Source organism: Molossus molossus, unplaced genomic scaffold (genome assembly GCF_014108415.1).
Source record: "Molossus molossus isolate mMolMol1 unplaced genomic scaffold, mMolMol1.p scaffold_m16_p_20, whole genome shotgun sequence".
Classification (NCBI taxonomy): domain Eukaryota; kingdom Metazoa; phylum Chordata; class Mammalia; order Chiroptera; family Molossidae; genus Molossus; species Molossus molossus.
The window spans coordinates 42,832,859-42,849,246 of NW_023425356.1; the positions used below are offsets into that span (position 1 = coordinate 42,832,859).

Genomic DNA, 16,388 nt, shown 5'->3' on the forward strand with positions numbered 1-16,388 from the left:
ACGACGGAGGGGCGGGGTCAGTGCGCGTACGCAGGCGCAGAAAGCGAGCTTGGCGCCAAGGACGCCCCGCGGGAGGGGCGGAGCCTGAGCATCCGGTCGCCTGGGAGATCCGCGCGCCTCGCGGGTCGCTTCCGGAACTGCGCAGACCCCTTTTGAACGTTTTGGGGAGTTGGGATCATGTACCATTTTGATGTAGCAAGATGTTTGGCAGTTTTTGTTATAGGGATCACTAGTAGACGAGGTGCCCTTCGAGACCGAACTGGAAATCATAGGTGCTAACTTTATAGGGTTCTTGTGATGATTAATTGAGATGGCATGTGAAAGGTGCTTAGCTCAGTACTTGGCAGGTAATAAATTGGTGTTCAATAAATGTTGTTATTGTAGCGGTTTAGATACTGTAACGCGAACGTCTTCCGAAAAAGAAGTGAGCTAGTGAAGGCAGGAACCCTGCCTGGCCATTCACCACCGTGCTGGACACGTTGCTAAGAGCTTAGTGAAAACTAGTTTGAGTAGGTACATCCTTCAGGGCTGTTTGGGCTTACGTTGGAGATCCTTTGTCTTAGGAATTTTTGGCATAGTTTGTATCCTGAACTACTGTAGTAGTCACTGTTAAATTTTGAGCTCAAGTTCTTCCCATGAAAGCAACAATACAAAATATTTCAAGTTGGAGTTGTTCCAGAGAATCCAGACTAATCAGTAGCTGGGCCCACTATACCTATACATCCTTATGTTTTCACCTCTTTCATTACTTCTTTTCCTAATTCTACTAGCTCATAGTGATCAATCCCTTTAAAACTATGTGGCTCTTAAAATTGGAATAACAGTTTAGCATTTGTTTATTCTTTTACTTTTTGCCATGTATTTGCTCTCCACTACATCAGTTTGTACTTGGGCCTAAATCTCAGGAATAACACTGTCTTAGAGGTGTTGTTAAAAGTGGCCGTATGAGCCCTGCTGATGTGGCTCAGTTGGTTGAGAGCACATGCCGGGGTTGCAGGCTTGATCCCCAGTAGGAGGTATACAGGAGGTAGCTGATTGATTTTCTCTCTCTCTCCCTTTCTATCTCTCTAAAATAAATAAAAACATTTTTTTTACAAGTGGACACATGAATTTAGGATTCTTGGTGTGAAATACAATCTGTTGTCACTCTGTTAAGATTCATATTCTGGCTCTGCCACAACCATGGGTGACCTTAAGATATTTAATCCTATTTGCCACAGTTACTTCATTTTGGAAATGAGAAGATGCTATATTGTATCACTTCTAAAAAACACTTAAAAATTTTTTTTGAAATCTCTGTCAAACTTTGTCAGAAGTATATAAAATAATGTCTTACCATCAATAGCATCTGAGATTCAATGAAATATTACCTACATCATAAAGTAATTATGCCCAGCCGGTGTGGCTCAGTGGTTGAGCGTCAACCCATGCACCAAGAGGTTGCCAGTTTGATTCCTGGTCAGGGCACATGCCCAGGTTGTGGGCCTGATCCCCAGGTGGGGGCATTTAGGTGGCAGCCAATCGATATTCTCTCTCATCGATGTTTCTCTCTCTCTCTCCCTTTCTCTTCCTCTCACTAAAATCAATAAAGGAAAAAAAATAATTATAAAGAATAATATGTAAATTTAAGTACCTGGCATATACATAGTAAAAACATTTTTTCTAATTAAAAAAAACCTACAGCATCTGAAAATTACCCTGTCTTATTGTACTCATGCATGGTTCGAAAGGCTGAGGTCCTATCACGAGCAAGAATGGCAAGAGGTATGCAGATCAGTATGTCCTGGAGCACAAAATGATGTGCTACTCTTTAGAGATAAAATGTACCAACACAGAACACCCCAGTAAGAATGCACATTTCACCCACTAGGCATAATTTTGTTAACAAAACACAAAGTTGATCAGAGGTAGAGTTTGGATGGTTCTTTTAAGATTTAATTTTGAATGTGTTACTCTAGTAACCCATGGCTCAAAAGCCAGAGAAGCTTTGATTTAATATTAAGTTCAAACTGAATACTCTAGACCAGTGGTTCTCAATCTTCCTAATGCTGTGACCCTTTAATACAGTTCCTCATATTGTGGTGACCCCCAACCATAAAATTATTTTGTTGCTACTTCAAAACTGTAATTTTGCTACTGTTATGTCTTATGCGTCCCCTGTGAAAGGGTCGTTTGACCCCCAAAGAGTCGCGACCCACAGGTTGAGAACCGCTGCTCTAGACCCAGAGAAAAATGCTGTTGAGTGGAATTGTGGGCACCTGCTAACAGAGCAAACAATTGGAGAAAATAAGAACAGACCTGAAATGTGCTGGATACAGCAAGTACAATACATTAAAACAGGAGAAAAGTTAAATCATTTTTACAAGTGGAATTGATAGTGATACTGGTAATGGCTTAATATTTAACACTGATGACTTTTAGTGCGATGAATGTCACAGATTAAATATATAATCTGGATTCCAGCAGAAATGATTGTCTAGACTTTGAGGATGAAGAATAAACATATCTGATACCTTTAAAATTATTGGTATTCATTGAAATGCCAATTTCTTTTAGAATTCCTTTTTCAAGGCTTGCTGTGCTTATGTTATTATTTTGCCAGCTATTGAAAGGGTTAGCAGTGATGTAATGTTTTTCACAGTTGGATAAAGAACATATACTAAATTTCTCGGATAGCTACAAAAACCAGTAATAACTAACACTTCACTGTGCTTATGATATGTCAGGCACTGCTGTATCCGTTTTTTTAAATAAGCAAGCATAACATTGGAGGTCATTCACATGTATTTTTCTGTATCCACTGTATCAGTTTCTATTGAAACATTTATCTACAAGCCCTGGAGCTTGAAAGAAAATACGGAGATGCCCTAAATACACCTATCACTAAAAAAATACAAAAAAAAAAAAAAGCTGACTACAGTAAAACATATTGCAGTGCTGCCAAGAAAGAAAGAAACTGCCTTCAAGGTAAACAAAAATGAGTGAAGAAATGAATTCAAAGAGGCAAGGGAACCCTGATTTAAGGACCTACCTTAAGAGCATCTCTGCTGATCACTAAGGAGCTTGAGCTGCCTTGTCCTGAAAGCTGCTTGGGGCCAGGAGAAAGGAGACCGAGCCTAGAGGATGCCCAAAGTGAATAGACCCATCCAGAAAGCCAGAAGGACTTACAATAGCCACAATAAAACAAAAACTAAATGAAAAACGAGTATAACAATAACAATAAAACAAACCTAGAAGAGGAGCATATGAAGGAACCTTGTCTGTTACAAACTAGATGGTGAGTAGAGGGAAAAGGAAAAAAAAGACATTAATATTGTGTTGAATAAAATATTTCATGTCATGCCCTGGCTGGTTTGGCTCAGCAGTTAGAGCATCAGCCCACGGACCAATGAGTCGTGGGTTTGATTCCAGCCAAGGGCACGTACCTCGGTTGTGATTCATCCCCGGCCCTGGTTGGGGGTCATGTGGGAGGCAGCCACTCGATGTGTCCCTTTCACATCAATGTTTCTCTCTCTCTTCCTCTCTCTCCCTCCCACTCTATCGAAACAAAACTGGAAAAATGTCCTCAGGTGAGGATAAAAAAATGTATATATATTTCATGTCATGACTTTAGTTTTAACATTAAAAACTAAATTCAGCCCTAGCTGGTTTTGCTCAGCAGAGCACCGGCCTGCAAAGAGAACAAAAAATGGAAAAATGTCCTCAGGTGAGGATACAAAAAAACAACAACAACAAACTAAATTCAAAGATGACAGTTTATAATATTCAAAATTTTATGTTACCTACTGCTTGCTGTATGATACTCATTCATTTCTATGGAGTTGGATGTTAAAATATAGAGCTAAACGCAGCCCTGTTCATTTTATTTTAATCATTATATTGCTCTCTGTGTTCATCAGATCTCACTATCTTAAAAATTCTCCAAGCACTGACTTCAGAAAATTAGTATATAATTAACATGTAATATAGAATTAATAAATCACTGAAGAAAAGTGACTGCTTGACAGTGTGACTGGGAAATAAGAGCAGTCCCTGGGCTCACTGCAGAAGAGACAGTGGCCTTAACTTCCAATAATTCAGGTTGCAAAATAAAAAATAAAATAAACAAAAAATAATAATAATTCAGGTTGCTGTGGGAGAGACACTTCCTTCTCAGTGGGGTTAAGGGGAAGTCTGTGGTGCCCAGAGCAGAACTCTAGGATTCTCTTAAACTTTGAGCTTTATTTTGTTCCCATATAGCAACAAGTGGAGACTTGAATTCTTTTTGGAAGGCCTTTCCTTTGTTATATGCAAGCCACCCTAATGGGTCTTTTAGTTGTAGGAACTGAAACAAGTCTTCACCTAACCCAGTGTTTTGGGGAAAACCTGTGACATCACAATTGATCTGAAAGCAGGTGTTCTCGAGTTAGACTGAACAGCCAAGCCAGCGGGTGTGTTCTTGGTTGTGTATAGTTCAGTCATGCTGTAATTTGGCACTCAAGTTAGCACACCTGCCTACATGCCATAGCTCAGAGTTTTCTTAGATTCCAAATGAATATTTATTGAAATGAAAGTACATTATTGAGGTTTAACATGAGAAAACTTTAAAATAGGATTAAGCACCAGAAATCAAGATAATGGGAGCTCCCAAAGGCAGATGAAATTAAATACAATTTTCCTCTTGATTCCATTTCATCTATAAGCAGAAATTTCCCCACAAAAGACTTGTACAATATTGAATGAGTCAGGGCTCATGACTCCTTTTGGAGCTGTTGCCCCTTCACAAAATAAAACTTTCTAAAGATCGCAGTAGGTACTTAAATACTTGTTGATTGATGTGAAATTTCATTTGCTAGGAAAGAATTTAGTTCAAGCTCATCTATGAAGTCCTTGAGAAATGAATGCACTATTCAAGGTCGATTATAGCTCAGTGTATACACCCTCACTTGATAGAAAGGCATTAGCTACAGGCTTCTAAGTTCACATTCTTTAAATCAGCAATAGAAAGGAAACCCAGACTCTTCAGTTTAGCCTCCACATTATCAGTAAACTCCTTGGAGGCTCTCTGCAGTGGGAGCCGGGGTGGGCCCATTGGAATCCCAGACACCAGAGTCATGATGGCTTTGGTCTGTGACACTCCAAAACCTATACAGAAAAAAACAAATGAAGAAACATTACTGGACTGTCCATATCACTGTTACAGTGTGATATTAAGCTAGGGAAATTCCAGGGCAGGAGGAATAGGGAAACTGAGACAGGAAAGTTAAATCAAGGCCAAAGAGTGTGGGCAATTTGCAGCTGGCCTGCACACTGCAAGCCATTCTCTTCCCCAGCAGAGGACACTTGAGAGCAAACGGATAAAAGCCTCCCTGATGAGAGAATGCAGGAAAGGGGGAGAGAAGGGAAGAGTATTTCTCAACCACTAAACAAAGAAATCAGCCATTTTGGGGAAGGGGAAAGGGAAAAAAGGGCAGCTTTATTTTTTACTCCCTAAGCAGAAAAGCCAGCAGTCTCAAGCCTTGGCAGGATAAAATTGCCAGGTGCTTCTCATGGATTCTGGGAAGGCCACAACAAAGTAAAAAGGGACCTGGAGAATTAATCTGTACCAAAATATTCAGCAGAGGAATTCTGAAACCGATAGATAGGAGGGTATATAAAGCCTCAGACCCCCATCCAACTTGCTCTTCAGATTAGCTGAGCGCCCATCTACACTTCATAAGCCAAATGTATAGATTTACTTTGCTTGGTTCTTGAATAAAATTTGCTTGCTTTATTGCTTTAATAAATTGGTTTAATCACAACTCAGTCTTCTGGAGTTTTCTTGTATACATTTGTTTTTATGAGAAGACAATGATCAAGGTTGGGGCTAGTCCTCTTCCCTGACTCAGGGGGCTGTCCTATACTACCTCTCTGGTGTTTGTGAGAGGTGCCTCTTTCATCACCACAAACATCCCAAAGAAGGTGGACCAGAAGAGGGGTACATTTCTAGTCAATATGGCAGACTGAAAAGACATAGGGAATCCCTCTTCCTGACTCAAATACATAGAAATGCCGGAAAACATGTTTTGAACAAATTGACAAGCTGTAAAAACAAAACAAAATCAGACTCAAAAGTTAACCTCAAAAGCAAGAAAGAGGCACCAAAGTTATCGGGAATAAAGTGGTCAGAATAGTGAGGAGCTGAAGCCAAATGGTCCATGAGAATAATCTGATTCAGGGGTATGGTGTTGTTGATCTAATAATATAGGACCTCATCGCTAGGACAGAATTTAGTTCAGGCGTATCTAAGAAGTCCCTGAGAAACACTCTACATTAAAGGTAGCTTATGACTCAGTGCTGCTGTTCTGGGGCGGGTGTTATAAAGCTAGGGCAGGAATGCAAGAGGAAACCTTGGGTCTGTGCATAGCAAGGTAGACTCTAACTCCCCATGTAAAATTGGTAACCAGCCTGCTATGAAAAGCAAGAGAAAAAACCTGGCCCAGTGCCTTAGGGCTAGAGGCACAGTGCTTGACTTCTGCCAGGGTTGTGGATGGGAAAGAGATCACATGAAAGAAACCCCAAGCTGTACCATATATAAATGACAGGTCCACATTTGCATTTTGCACTCGGTGTAGAAACCAGACTAAGAAAATGAGCTAAAGACTGGTTAGAACTGATGAAACTATGTTTCTCAGCAGAGGAAAAATAAAACCACCTCACAACCTAGAGCACAGTGGGTTCCCCGGAAAACAACAGTCTCTGAAGATGAATTCGGAGTTAAAAACGACGGAGCATTTGAGGGAAAAGAAGCTGCATGGACGCCAGCAAACACGCAACTAGCAAATTTGACATCCTGCGAACTGATGCCAAAGTCTGAGACAAACCTCACAGAGGCAAAAGGAAGAAGTAGCCATGGGCTAAGACAGGGGCATACACATAAAGAACAGGAACACTTGGGGGAAAAAACAAACAAACAAACAAAAAACAAAAGAGACTGGCCAGTGTGGCTCAGTGGTTGAGCGTCAACCCATGCACCAAGAAGTCACTGGTTCGATTCCTGGTCAGGACACATGCCCAGGTTGTGGGCCTGATCTCCAGTGGGGGGCATGCAGGAGGCGGCCAATCGATGTTCTCTCTCCTTGATGTTTCTGTCTCTCCCTCTCCCTCCCCCTCTCTCTAAAAATCAATAAAGGGGAAAAACAAAGCAAAACAACAGCCAAAGAGAAATACTGGAAATGAGAAACATATAAACAGTGAATCTAAACATAGCTAAAGACAGTGATTTTGAAGGTAGATCTCAGGAAATAATATAGAACAGAGAAAAAGATATTTGGTTTCTTAACTGGCTATTGCTTTTGGATCCATGGTATAAGTAACTTTCTTTTGCTAAGTTAACCTAGTTACAATAACCATTTAGCATTGGGAAGGAAAATACTAGAATGATTCAGTATATAGCATATAGTTTGATGAATGCAGAATGACCCTCCCAGGCTTAGTATGAATTGTCGGAAGAGGGAGTCCTACCTTCATGATAGGACTACAAGTTTCTTAACTGTCTCTTTGACTAAGCCGTGAAAACTCTAACTCCCAAGAAAGTCTGAAATGGGCTCTTTAAGATATGTTCTTTTAGAGCATAAAAACTATCTTCAAGAGTCCTCTTTAAAAATGCAAATATTCTGGCAAGTTAATCCTTTCAGTTAATATCTTAGAGCTATATTTTATAAAAACTATTATAGTATTGCTGCTGGTATGCAATACGATCTTATATATACAGGTAAACTTTTAGTTCTTTTAAAAATTCAGTAGTTCAAGCCCTGGTTGGGTAGCTCAAATGGTTAGAGCAATGTCCTGATATGCCAAGGTTCCAGGTTCGACCTCTGGCCTGGGCACATACAAGAAGCAACCAATGAGTGCATAAGTAAGTGGAAAAACAAATTTCTCTCTCTCTCTAAAAATTCAATAGTTCAGTAACTACTTCAATGTACTTTGGGAACATAAGCTATCATATCAAAACCACAATTTTGTAAAAAGTACTGCTTAGGGCGAGGGAACAACAAGAAGTCATTAATAGTACGGGTGGCACACAAATATGACAAGTCATGGGAGTGGAAGAGCAAATGGGAAACACTGTCTTTGAAGAATTAAGAGAGCAAGCCGAGAACCCGGAGAGACGGAGGGACATAACACACACTAGGTGCTCCGGGTTCAGAAGCAGTTGCTAGGAGAAGTCCGAAAAGCTCTGAAAGGAAGGCAGGAGCTTTGCCAAGAATAAGCCTAAAACTTCTCCTGGACCTGACCCAGGTTCTCAGGAAGGGCCAGTCTCTCGCTGAAGTGGGCTGAATGGTCGCATTTGTCATGTGTCATAGGATAAGCTTAGGAGACTCTGGAAAAGTTTCTCTACTCAGATGCACGATATTTCCCTCAAATGTTACATTGTCATATTATCCAATCCTCCATCCATTTAAACCTAGTTGTGTTTATAAACTCTTTTTAAGTTGCAAATACTCCTGGGAGAGCTGTCAGTCATTCACAATTTAGTAAGATCTATATTCAGACTGCCTTTCTCCAAGCACTTAGGCTGAAGTCGGCGACTGTGGCAGGAGAATTTTAATGAGCAGAGGCAACGAGGGAGGGAGAGCTGACAGTGCAGGGAGGCGGGAGCAAATGGTGTGTGCAGAACAGGGGGTGGCGGTGAACGCAGTGTGGAGGGAGGACAGAGGTCTGAGGAAGGGGCCCCAAGCCTTCCAACGAGGTCTGCTTCACCACTTTGTCGGGCTGGCCCTGAAAGTTAGCATAGAAATAGCTCTGCTTGCAGCAGAGCATTGAAAGGTGTTCTTGTTCTTAAGAAGTACAAAGTGGTTGTTAGACTGATGAACTTCGAAGGGAAAGGGGGAGGGAGGACAGGATGAGACAAGCCAAAGAACTTCTATGCATATATGCATAACCAGTGGACACCGACGATAGTGTGGGGAAGGCAGGAGGGGGGCGGGATTGGGGGGGGCAATGGGGAATAAAAGGGGGGACATTTGTAATACATTGCACAATAAAGATGAGTCAAAAAAAAACATTGCTCCCTCCCCAAAAAAGGTGTTCTTGTTGAACCTTCAGAGGGAGTGATCAAAACGCCTCACGACGTTCGCTGCGATCCTTAGATAAAGCCCGTTTCCTTGGCAATCTCCAGCCGCAGACAAGGCAGGAAACTTACCTAGTTTGAGCACAAAGTTGATAAATCTCTGGATACAAAACTGGAAAGGAACAAACAAATCTAGAGTCAGTATTACTGAACTGTGATAACAATGAAAGAAAAAGAACTTAGAGATCAAACTGTAGAAACCCCAAACCCAAAAGTCCACACACCTTAGTTTTCGGAAGGTCTGTCAGAGTGAGAAAACCAGCCCAGTGAGGATGGTTGAGACCCACCCAGGACCCACGCGGAGAAGAAGCCCCAGTGATAGAATTGGGTAACAGAGAGGTAAGACAGGGAAGATAGTCTTTGCCCATCAAGTGCACGTGGGTAAACTTGTCAGATAGTGCAGTAGTTTCCAAACTGGGATACACTAATCTCTGGGGTATCTAAGGGGCAACTGGCCAAGGCAAAGATTTATGGGGATCAGTTTCTAGATCCTCAACTTCCATAAGTGCTAATTTCTAAAACTGATCAGAATAAGAATTCACACACAACGCAGGCGTGGACTGTCCTTTTATATTTCCCCTTTCACAGTCCCTTTTCTCTCACTTTTGAAGAAATAAAGACATAGCTCCCCCATCACTGCCCTGAGACACCTCTGGGAATCAAACAAAGGAGCAAATCAAAATGTTGGTATTGGAAACCCTGGCTGGTTTGGCTCAGTGGTAGAGCGTCGGCCCGCAGACCAGTGAGTCACGGGTTCGATTCTGGTCAAAAGCACCTACCTTGGTTGCGGTTTGTCCCCAGCCCTGGTCAGGTCATGCGGGAGACAAACAGTTGATGTGGCTCTATCACATTGATGTTTCTCTCTCTCTCTCTCTCTCTCTCTCTCCCTCCCTCTTCCTCTCCCTCTCTCCCTCTCTCCCTCTCTCCCTCTCTCCCTCTCTCCCTCCCACTCTACCTAAGGATAAATGAAAAAATATTTTCAGGTACAAAATTTTAAAAAAATCGTTGGTATATTGGCATCAACATAGAAAGTGACTGAGTGATTCCTCTAACTAATGGATAATGAGTCCCCTAAAAAAATCAGAGGTTTTCAGTTTTGTGTTTTTAACACTGCTTTCAATGTTGCTACTCAGGTTGTCAGGTGAAAGTCGTTAAATGATCGGGCATTCTGCTTTTGGGCATGTGACGCAATGCAGTGACACTGTTATAACCAAATTTCTTCCATTCTTATCTGGTAATTTATATGAACAGGATTTCTCAGCACTTATTTCTCTAAAAACAAAAACTAAAAATACTGTTGATGCTGAACTTGAACTCATCTTAGCAGTAAGTAATATTCATCCATGATTTCATGAACTAATTCATAAAAAAAAAAGACTTCCATCTATCTCATTAAGAAATGTGTTTTCAACAACATTTTACTTTTATGTTGTGTTAATTGTATACTAGTCATGAAAAAGTCAATGTAGCCCTGGCTGGTTTGGCTCAGTGGTTAGAGCATCGGCCTGTGGTCCAGAGAGACCCGGGTTCAGTTCCTGCTAAGGGCACGTACCTTGGTTGTAGTTTGTCCCCGGCCTGTGCGGGTGGCAGCCACTCAATGTGTCCCTTTCACGTCGATGTTTTCTCTCTCTCTCTCTCTCTCTCTCTCTCTCTCTCTCTCTCTCTCTTCCTCTCTCTCCCTCCCACTCTACCTGAACAAAAAATGGACGAATGTCCTCCGGTGAGGATAAAAAAAAAGTCAATGTAGAATAAAATTTTAATATCCAGAGCCTTACAACCATGTATCCATATTTCCCCCCTCATACTCAAACTATAGCACATCGCATTCACAAGTCTACACTTAGCTGCTTTCTTTTCACTTACTATATCATGGAGATCTTTCCAGGTCTGTACATATAAAACCGCCTCATCCTTTTAATTGATTGTGTCACTCAACCATAATATCTTTAACCATTTTCTCATAGATGGGTATCTGGGCAGCTTCTCTCTTTGGCTATTATAAATAATACTGGAAGGAATGTCTTTGCACAGGTGTCATTTCACTGATGTAACTGTAACAGGCGGAACTTAAGGCCATGAGAACGACTAAGGTTGGCCCTAGTTTGTCACTTGGCTGCCTCTCCCCTTGACTGCAAACTCCTTTAGGGCAGAGACCCGCTGTATTGAAACTATGCACTCTGGTCAGTCACTTGCCTTCAAGGAGAAAGAGAGGATGCGGTAAACGGGCTTCTTTACCAATATTCCTTTGACTGGGATGATTTATTCGGGTGGGGCTAAAGGGGAAAAAAGATAGAAACTGGAGCGGCCAAGAAAGGGAGCCGCTAAGGGTCCATATCACAGCTGTTCCGCCGCTTACTCCCTCCGATCTTTTAGCTCAGGACCGGCTGGAGTTTGCAGAGGTAGTTTCTTCTGGGAAACTAAGGAAAAAGGAAGCCAGGAATGCAAAGGGATGTGGAGTCCACACACAGACTTCGTATTGTAATTTAGATCAAAGTCTTGACAACATTTACATTAGTGGGCGTAGTTTCCTAAGGCCTCACCCAGTTCCTGCTCCCAGCTTCACCGGCCTGGGGTTGAACAGGGGTAAATATTTAAATGAGCTATTTAGACTTTAAGTAGGAAGCGGACTTAGGCTGGCTCAGTGTTCAGGACAGGCCACCAGCTCTGATCTTGCTTATGCCTTTCATCCCACTTAGTTTCTTTCTTTCTTTTAAAAATACATTTTTATTGTTGACAGTATTACAAATGTCCCTCCTACTTAGTTTCTTGGGATACTCCTCTCAGTCACTTTCATTATCCTGAAAAATCCCTGAGCCTCTTGGCCTCCAAAGTCGTTCTCTTGTGCCTACTCTAGTTCTTTCCAGCTCATTCCATGTACCTGAAGTGCACACACGGCTGAGGCCGGTTCCACCAGCGAGGCTCTGTGTTCCCAGGACACCAGGCTGTCCTCCCTGTCACATTCATGGCGGTGCCATTGCCCTGGGCCCTGCTGCTCTGCTTCCCCTGTTCCAAAGCCAGGCTCCTGTTTGCCATGGTGAGGAGGACTGGCCTGCTCTGACTTTGAATGAAGTCTCCCCATTTTAGGTCACAAGCTTCACCGCTCCTGGGGACTCAGATGGGACGTCCTCAAGGGGATGGCAGGCGGTCATTTCCCCAGAAACCTATGGCTATTCTTTTACCGTCACAGAAATACTTTGAACAGAGAGAAAAAATAAGATCCTTTCTAGGAGGAACAGAGAGGAGTCATCCCGCCTGGGCCTGTCCTAATCGGACATGTAGGGAGCACAGACCAGGGGGACAGGTCGGATTTTAAACAAGAAATAAGTAGCAAACAGAAAGGAAGGCAAGAAAAAGGCGGCTAGGCAATTCAAACGAGGCCAGGTATGGGGGATGAGAGGGACTAAGAATTCGCAAGCGGGAAAGAACAGAGGCTGTGATTTAGGGGAAGAGGAGAAAAAGTTAACCTGGTAATTCAGGGCTGAAGAGAGGTCCTTCCGTTCAAAAGCCTCCAGCATCTGGTTAGTCTTTTTCCCCAGGTAGTTATAGGTACTGAAAAGAAAACAGCACATATGCAGCACCAGTAACCCAGCGGGAAAGGTCTGGATTTTCGAACCCATCTGCTGCTTCCAAGGCCCAGAGATGCCGAACTTGCAGAAAGTGTAGGTTTGGGCTGTCCCCTGTTAGAGGGCCAGGCTCTCCAGTACGATCTCCAGCAGCACTAAGCAATGCAAGAGGAGGCAGAGAACACTCAAGCGAATGAAGAAAAGTGGGAAAAGTAGAAAAAGGAAGAAAAAAAAGAAAGATAGAGGTGTGTTTGGTAAGGAAGCACTGAGGCCACCCCTGCTCCAGGGCACACACAGGGGCACAGCGCTGGGTAAGAACCGTGGGTCAGCCCGGCCTGTGTGGCTCAGTGGATAGAGTGCTGGCCAGCGCACCAAAGGGTCTCGGGTTTGATGCCCGGCCTGGGGCATGTGCGGGAGGCAACCAACTGATGTTTCTCTCTCCCATGGATGTTTCAAGGTTTCTCTCTCTCTCCCTTCCTCCCTCCCTTACTTCCACTCTCTTTAAAAATCAATGGAAAAATCATCCTGGGGTGAGGATTAACAGCAACAACCAAAAGAGAACTGTGGGTAAAATGTGAGTCCTCAAAGCCTGGGCTGAGGAAGCGGGTTAAGGGAGCTACAGCAAAAAGCAAATCCCACTGGGTTACCTAAGTTCCTCGACAATTTATATCTTATCTAGAGACCAGTTTCTAGAAAGCAATGACAATAACACAATAAAACGAGAGGCCATATATTCTAGGTGCCTGACATAAATCAAGCCTCATTCTCTCTAAGCCCTGCAAGGCAAGCCTGGTTTCTATGGCAACTGTGATGAAACTATGGCTCAAGAAGGGCTGCAGAGTTATCACAGTTTCCATCACTTCGTGCTGCCCTCTGTACAACCCAGCAAAAGTGATTTGATCTGATAAGATGATCTGTGGACTTCAAATGAAAACGCTCTGACTTTAGCAATAAAAACAAATCCTTTGACTAATCACTAAGATCGTAGAGAAACCAGAAAGATAGGTTATAAAAATGTCTAACTAGAATGTTTCCACATATGTTAACAATTTTCTTTTATCCTTACCCGAGGACATTTTTCCATTTTTTGTTCAGATAGAGTGGGAAGAAGAGAAAGGAAGAGAGACAGAGAGAAACATCGACGTGAAAGGGACACATCGAGTGGCTGCCACCCACACGACCCAACCAGGGCCGGGGACAAACTGTAACTGAGGTACGTGCCCTTAGCGGGAACCAAACCCGGGACTCTCTGGTCCGCAGGCCGACGCTCTATCCTCTGAGCCAAACTGGCCAGGGCTGTTAACAATTTTTATATAGTCGGTCAGTATCAGAAAATGTGCTTATCTTGATGTACCAAGAATAGAATGTCCCCCATGTATGTAAACCCTGCAGTCAACAGCAAGAGATTCCAAGGACATGAGGTTCATTATTATCGTCTGGTAATAAAGTGAAGACAATAAAATATCATGGCTGAGAAAAATTCGCTTGTAGGGGTGAAACACTCCTAAGTCCTAATATGTACATGAATGTCTTAGGTGTGTCCTCAGACAGAGAGGAACGTGATTCCTATTAAGAAGACATGAAGTCTAACCAAATGCACTCTGCTTATAAATTATGTTGACAGAATTAAAATGTCTAGTATTGAGGCGAAAAAAACAAGAGTCCAAACAGTCGCAATTTCCAGGGGAAGAAAAAGCTTCTGTGGTCAGCCGATGTGGGCATTCAGGTTCCCTTGGTAGAGAACGGCCTTACGGTGATGATGGAGGATACAGGCCATCGGGGCTGTTAGCAAGCCACTAGGACTGTCTAACTCAATCACTCTTCATCAAAGCCATGCTCACCAAGACATGTTATGATATTACTTCTGCAAGGAAGAAAGTCACTTTCAGTTAGTGCAAATATTTCAATCAATCTGCTTGCAGGCACATTTCCAATGAATTAGGTTAACATGCAGTGGACATGCCAATCAGATCGCCTGCCTTTCCTAAGCTGAGTAGGCAGCAGGTAACATGATTCTACTTTGCTGCCTGCAGCTGATAGGACCTTAGGTGGACACCTGACTATCTGCTGATATCCTGAGATGCCATGTTTGGGAAGCCAAGATGGACCACGTGTGTGCAAAAGCAGAGAAAGCCCATCTGGAGAGAAAGGAAGGGGAGAGGGATGTGCAGAGAGATGCAGAGGGGAGCATCTCCTGACGACCACAAATGGAGAACAGGCTGCCTTGGCTGTTGAGAGCTTTGTAGTTCTGGATTCTCATCTTCTTCTAGGCCTGGCTACACTTCCTCCTCTTGAGTTTTATGTAATGTCCTAGAATTTTATAATAACACCTTAGTTCGCATAAACTAGTTCCCATGGGTTTCTGTTATTTGTTAGCAAATGATTTCTGACTAAGAAATTTTGTGCATGCTCTCAGCTCCTGTGCCTGACCTCTAACTGCTTCTAATAACTGACTGAGTTGCTAAGCCCAACTTAATTCCCCCTCAATGAAAGATTGTGGGGAGCCCTGGCAGGTTTGGCTCAGCGGTTAGAGCATCGGCCTGTGGGCCAGAGAGACCCAGGTTTGGTTCCCGCTAAGGGCATGTACCTCGGTTGCAGTTTGTCCCCGGCCCTGGTTGGGTCGTGCCGGTGGCAACCACTCGATGTGTCTCTTTCACGTCGATGTTTCTCTCTTTCTCTCCCTCCCACTCTATCTGAACAAAAATGTCCTCGGGTGAGGATTAGAAAAAAAAAAAAGAAAGATTGTGGGGAAGTAAGGCAACTTGTATAGAAAGGCGTACATACAAGCATTAACTACTTAGGAGATGACTGTCTCTAAGTGGGGACTTTATATTTATACGTTTACACATGCGTAACCACTGGGGATGAGCCCTGCTTACCTGCCCACTGCTCCGGTTGCTCCCATCACCAGAGCGCTCAGCAGTTGCTAATCAGAAACAGACAAAGAGTATTTACTTTTCTAAAAAAGAGAGAGAAGACGCTACTCTATAAGCAGCGTCGTAAATGGTTTTGGAGGGAAACTAACCTGTGGGATATGCCAAGGGGAGCCTTACCTCATCCACCCCAAAAAGGAAAGCAAACTGTCGCTGGCGATTCTGATCAACACACTGCCCAAAGTCTAAGAGGTCCGTGTCACTAAATTTCAGCCCTTGGAAGGTGGGGATCTTCTCCTGAATCCCCTCCAGCAACTCCTCGGCACGAACTGCTCCAAACAATGAATGCCTCGTTAGTCCGCACACCTCCAGAAAACAGCAAGTAACATCCCACTGCCCACACATCTGCCCTGAGTTGCCAGGAGCTACTCTCAGCCTTAATTGACGCAGGTTGGACACGCCCACTTGCCCTCACCTTGCAGGCCCTAGGTACTTGTCAAATTATAGCCCCAGGTCTTCCGTTCCTTGAAGACTACTGATGGAGATTTATAGAGCACAACTTCTATTTTGCCTTTTAAGAAAGTTAGAAAGGAATGGGATTTAAAAAATAATCTCCTAGCCCGGCTGGTGTGGCTCAGTGGATTGAGCGACACCCCATGGACTGAGAGGTCCCAGATGGGGTCCCTGATGGGGTCCCGGATGGATTCCCGGTCAAGGCACATGCCCAGGTTATGGGTTCGATCCCCAGTAGGGGGCGTGCAGGAGGCAGCCGATGCACGTTTCTCTCTCACATCCATGTTTCTATCTCTCTCTCCCTTCTTCTCTCTTGAAAAAAAGCAATAAAAACATTTTTAAAAATTA

The 16,388-nt window shown here is 43.2% G+C and overlaps 1 protein-coding gene across 2 annotated transcripts in view; it reads right to left on the bottom strand.

The window, feature by feature from the left end:
- Positions 1–4,324: 4,324 nt before the first annotated feature.
- NPL (N-acetylneuraminate pyruvate lyase) overlaps positions 4,325–16,388 on the bottom strand; it is a 34,401-nt gene continuing 22,337 nt past the window's right edge. Inside the window, exons 8-12 of one of the 2 annotated variants that reach the window (XM_036272849.1) lie at positions 15,708–15,856; positions 15,534–15,580; positions 12,556–12,640; positions 9,164–9,203; positions 4,325–5,124 (exon numbers count right to left, since the gene is read on the bottom strand). In XM_036272849.1, coding sequence (XP_036128742.1) covers positions 4,940–5,124; positions 9,164–9,203; positions 12,556–12,640; positions 15,534–15,580; positions 15,708–15,856 — 506 coding nt within the window. In that variant the 3' untranslated portion in view covers positions 4,325–4,939. The remainder of the gene's footprint in view (positions 5,125–9,163; positions 9,204–12,555; positions 12,641–15,533; positions 15,581–15,707; positions 15,857–16,388) is intronic. The other variant, XM_036272850.1, reaches the window with a different exon arrangement.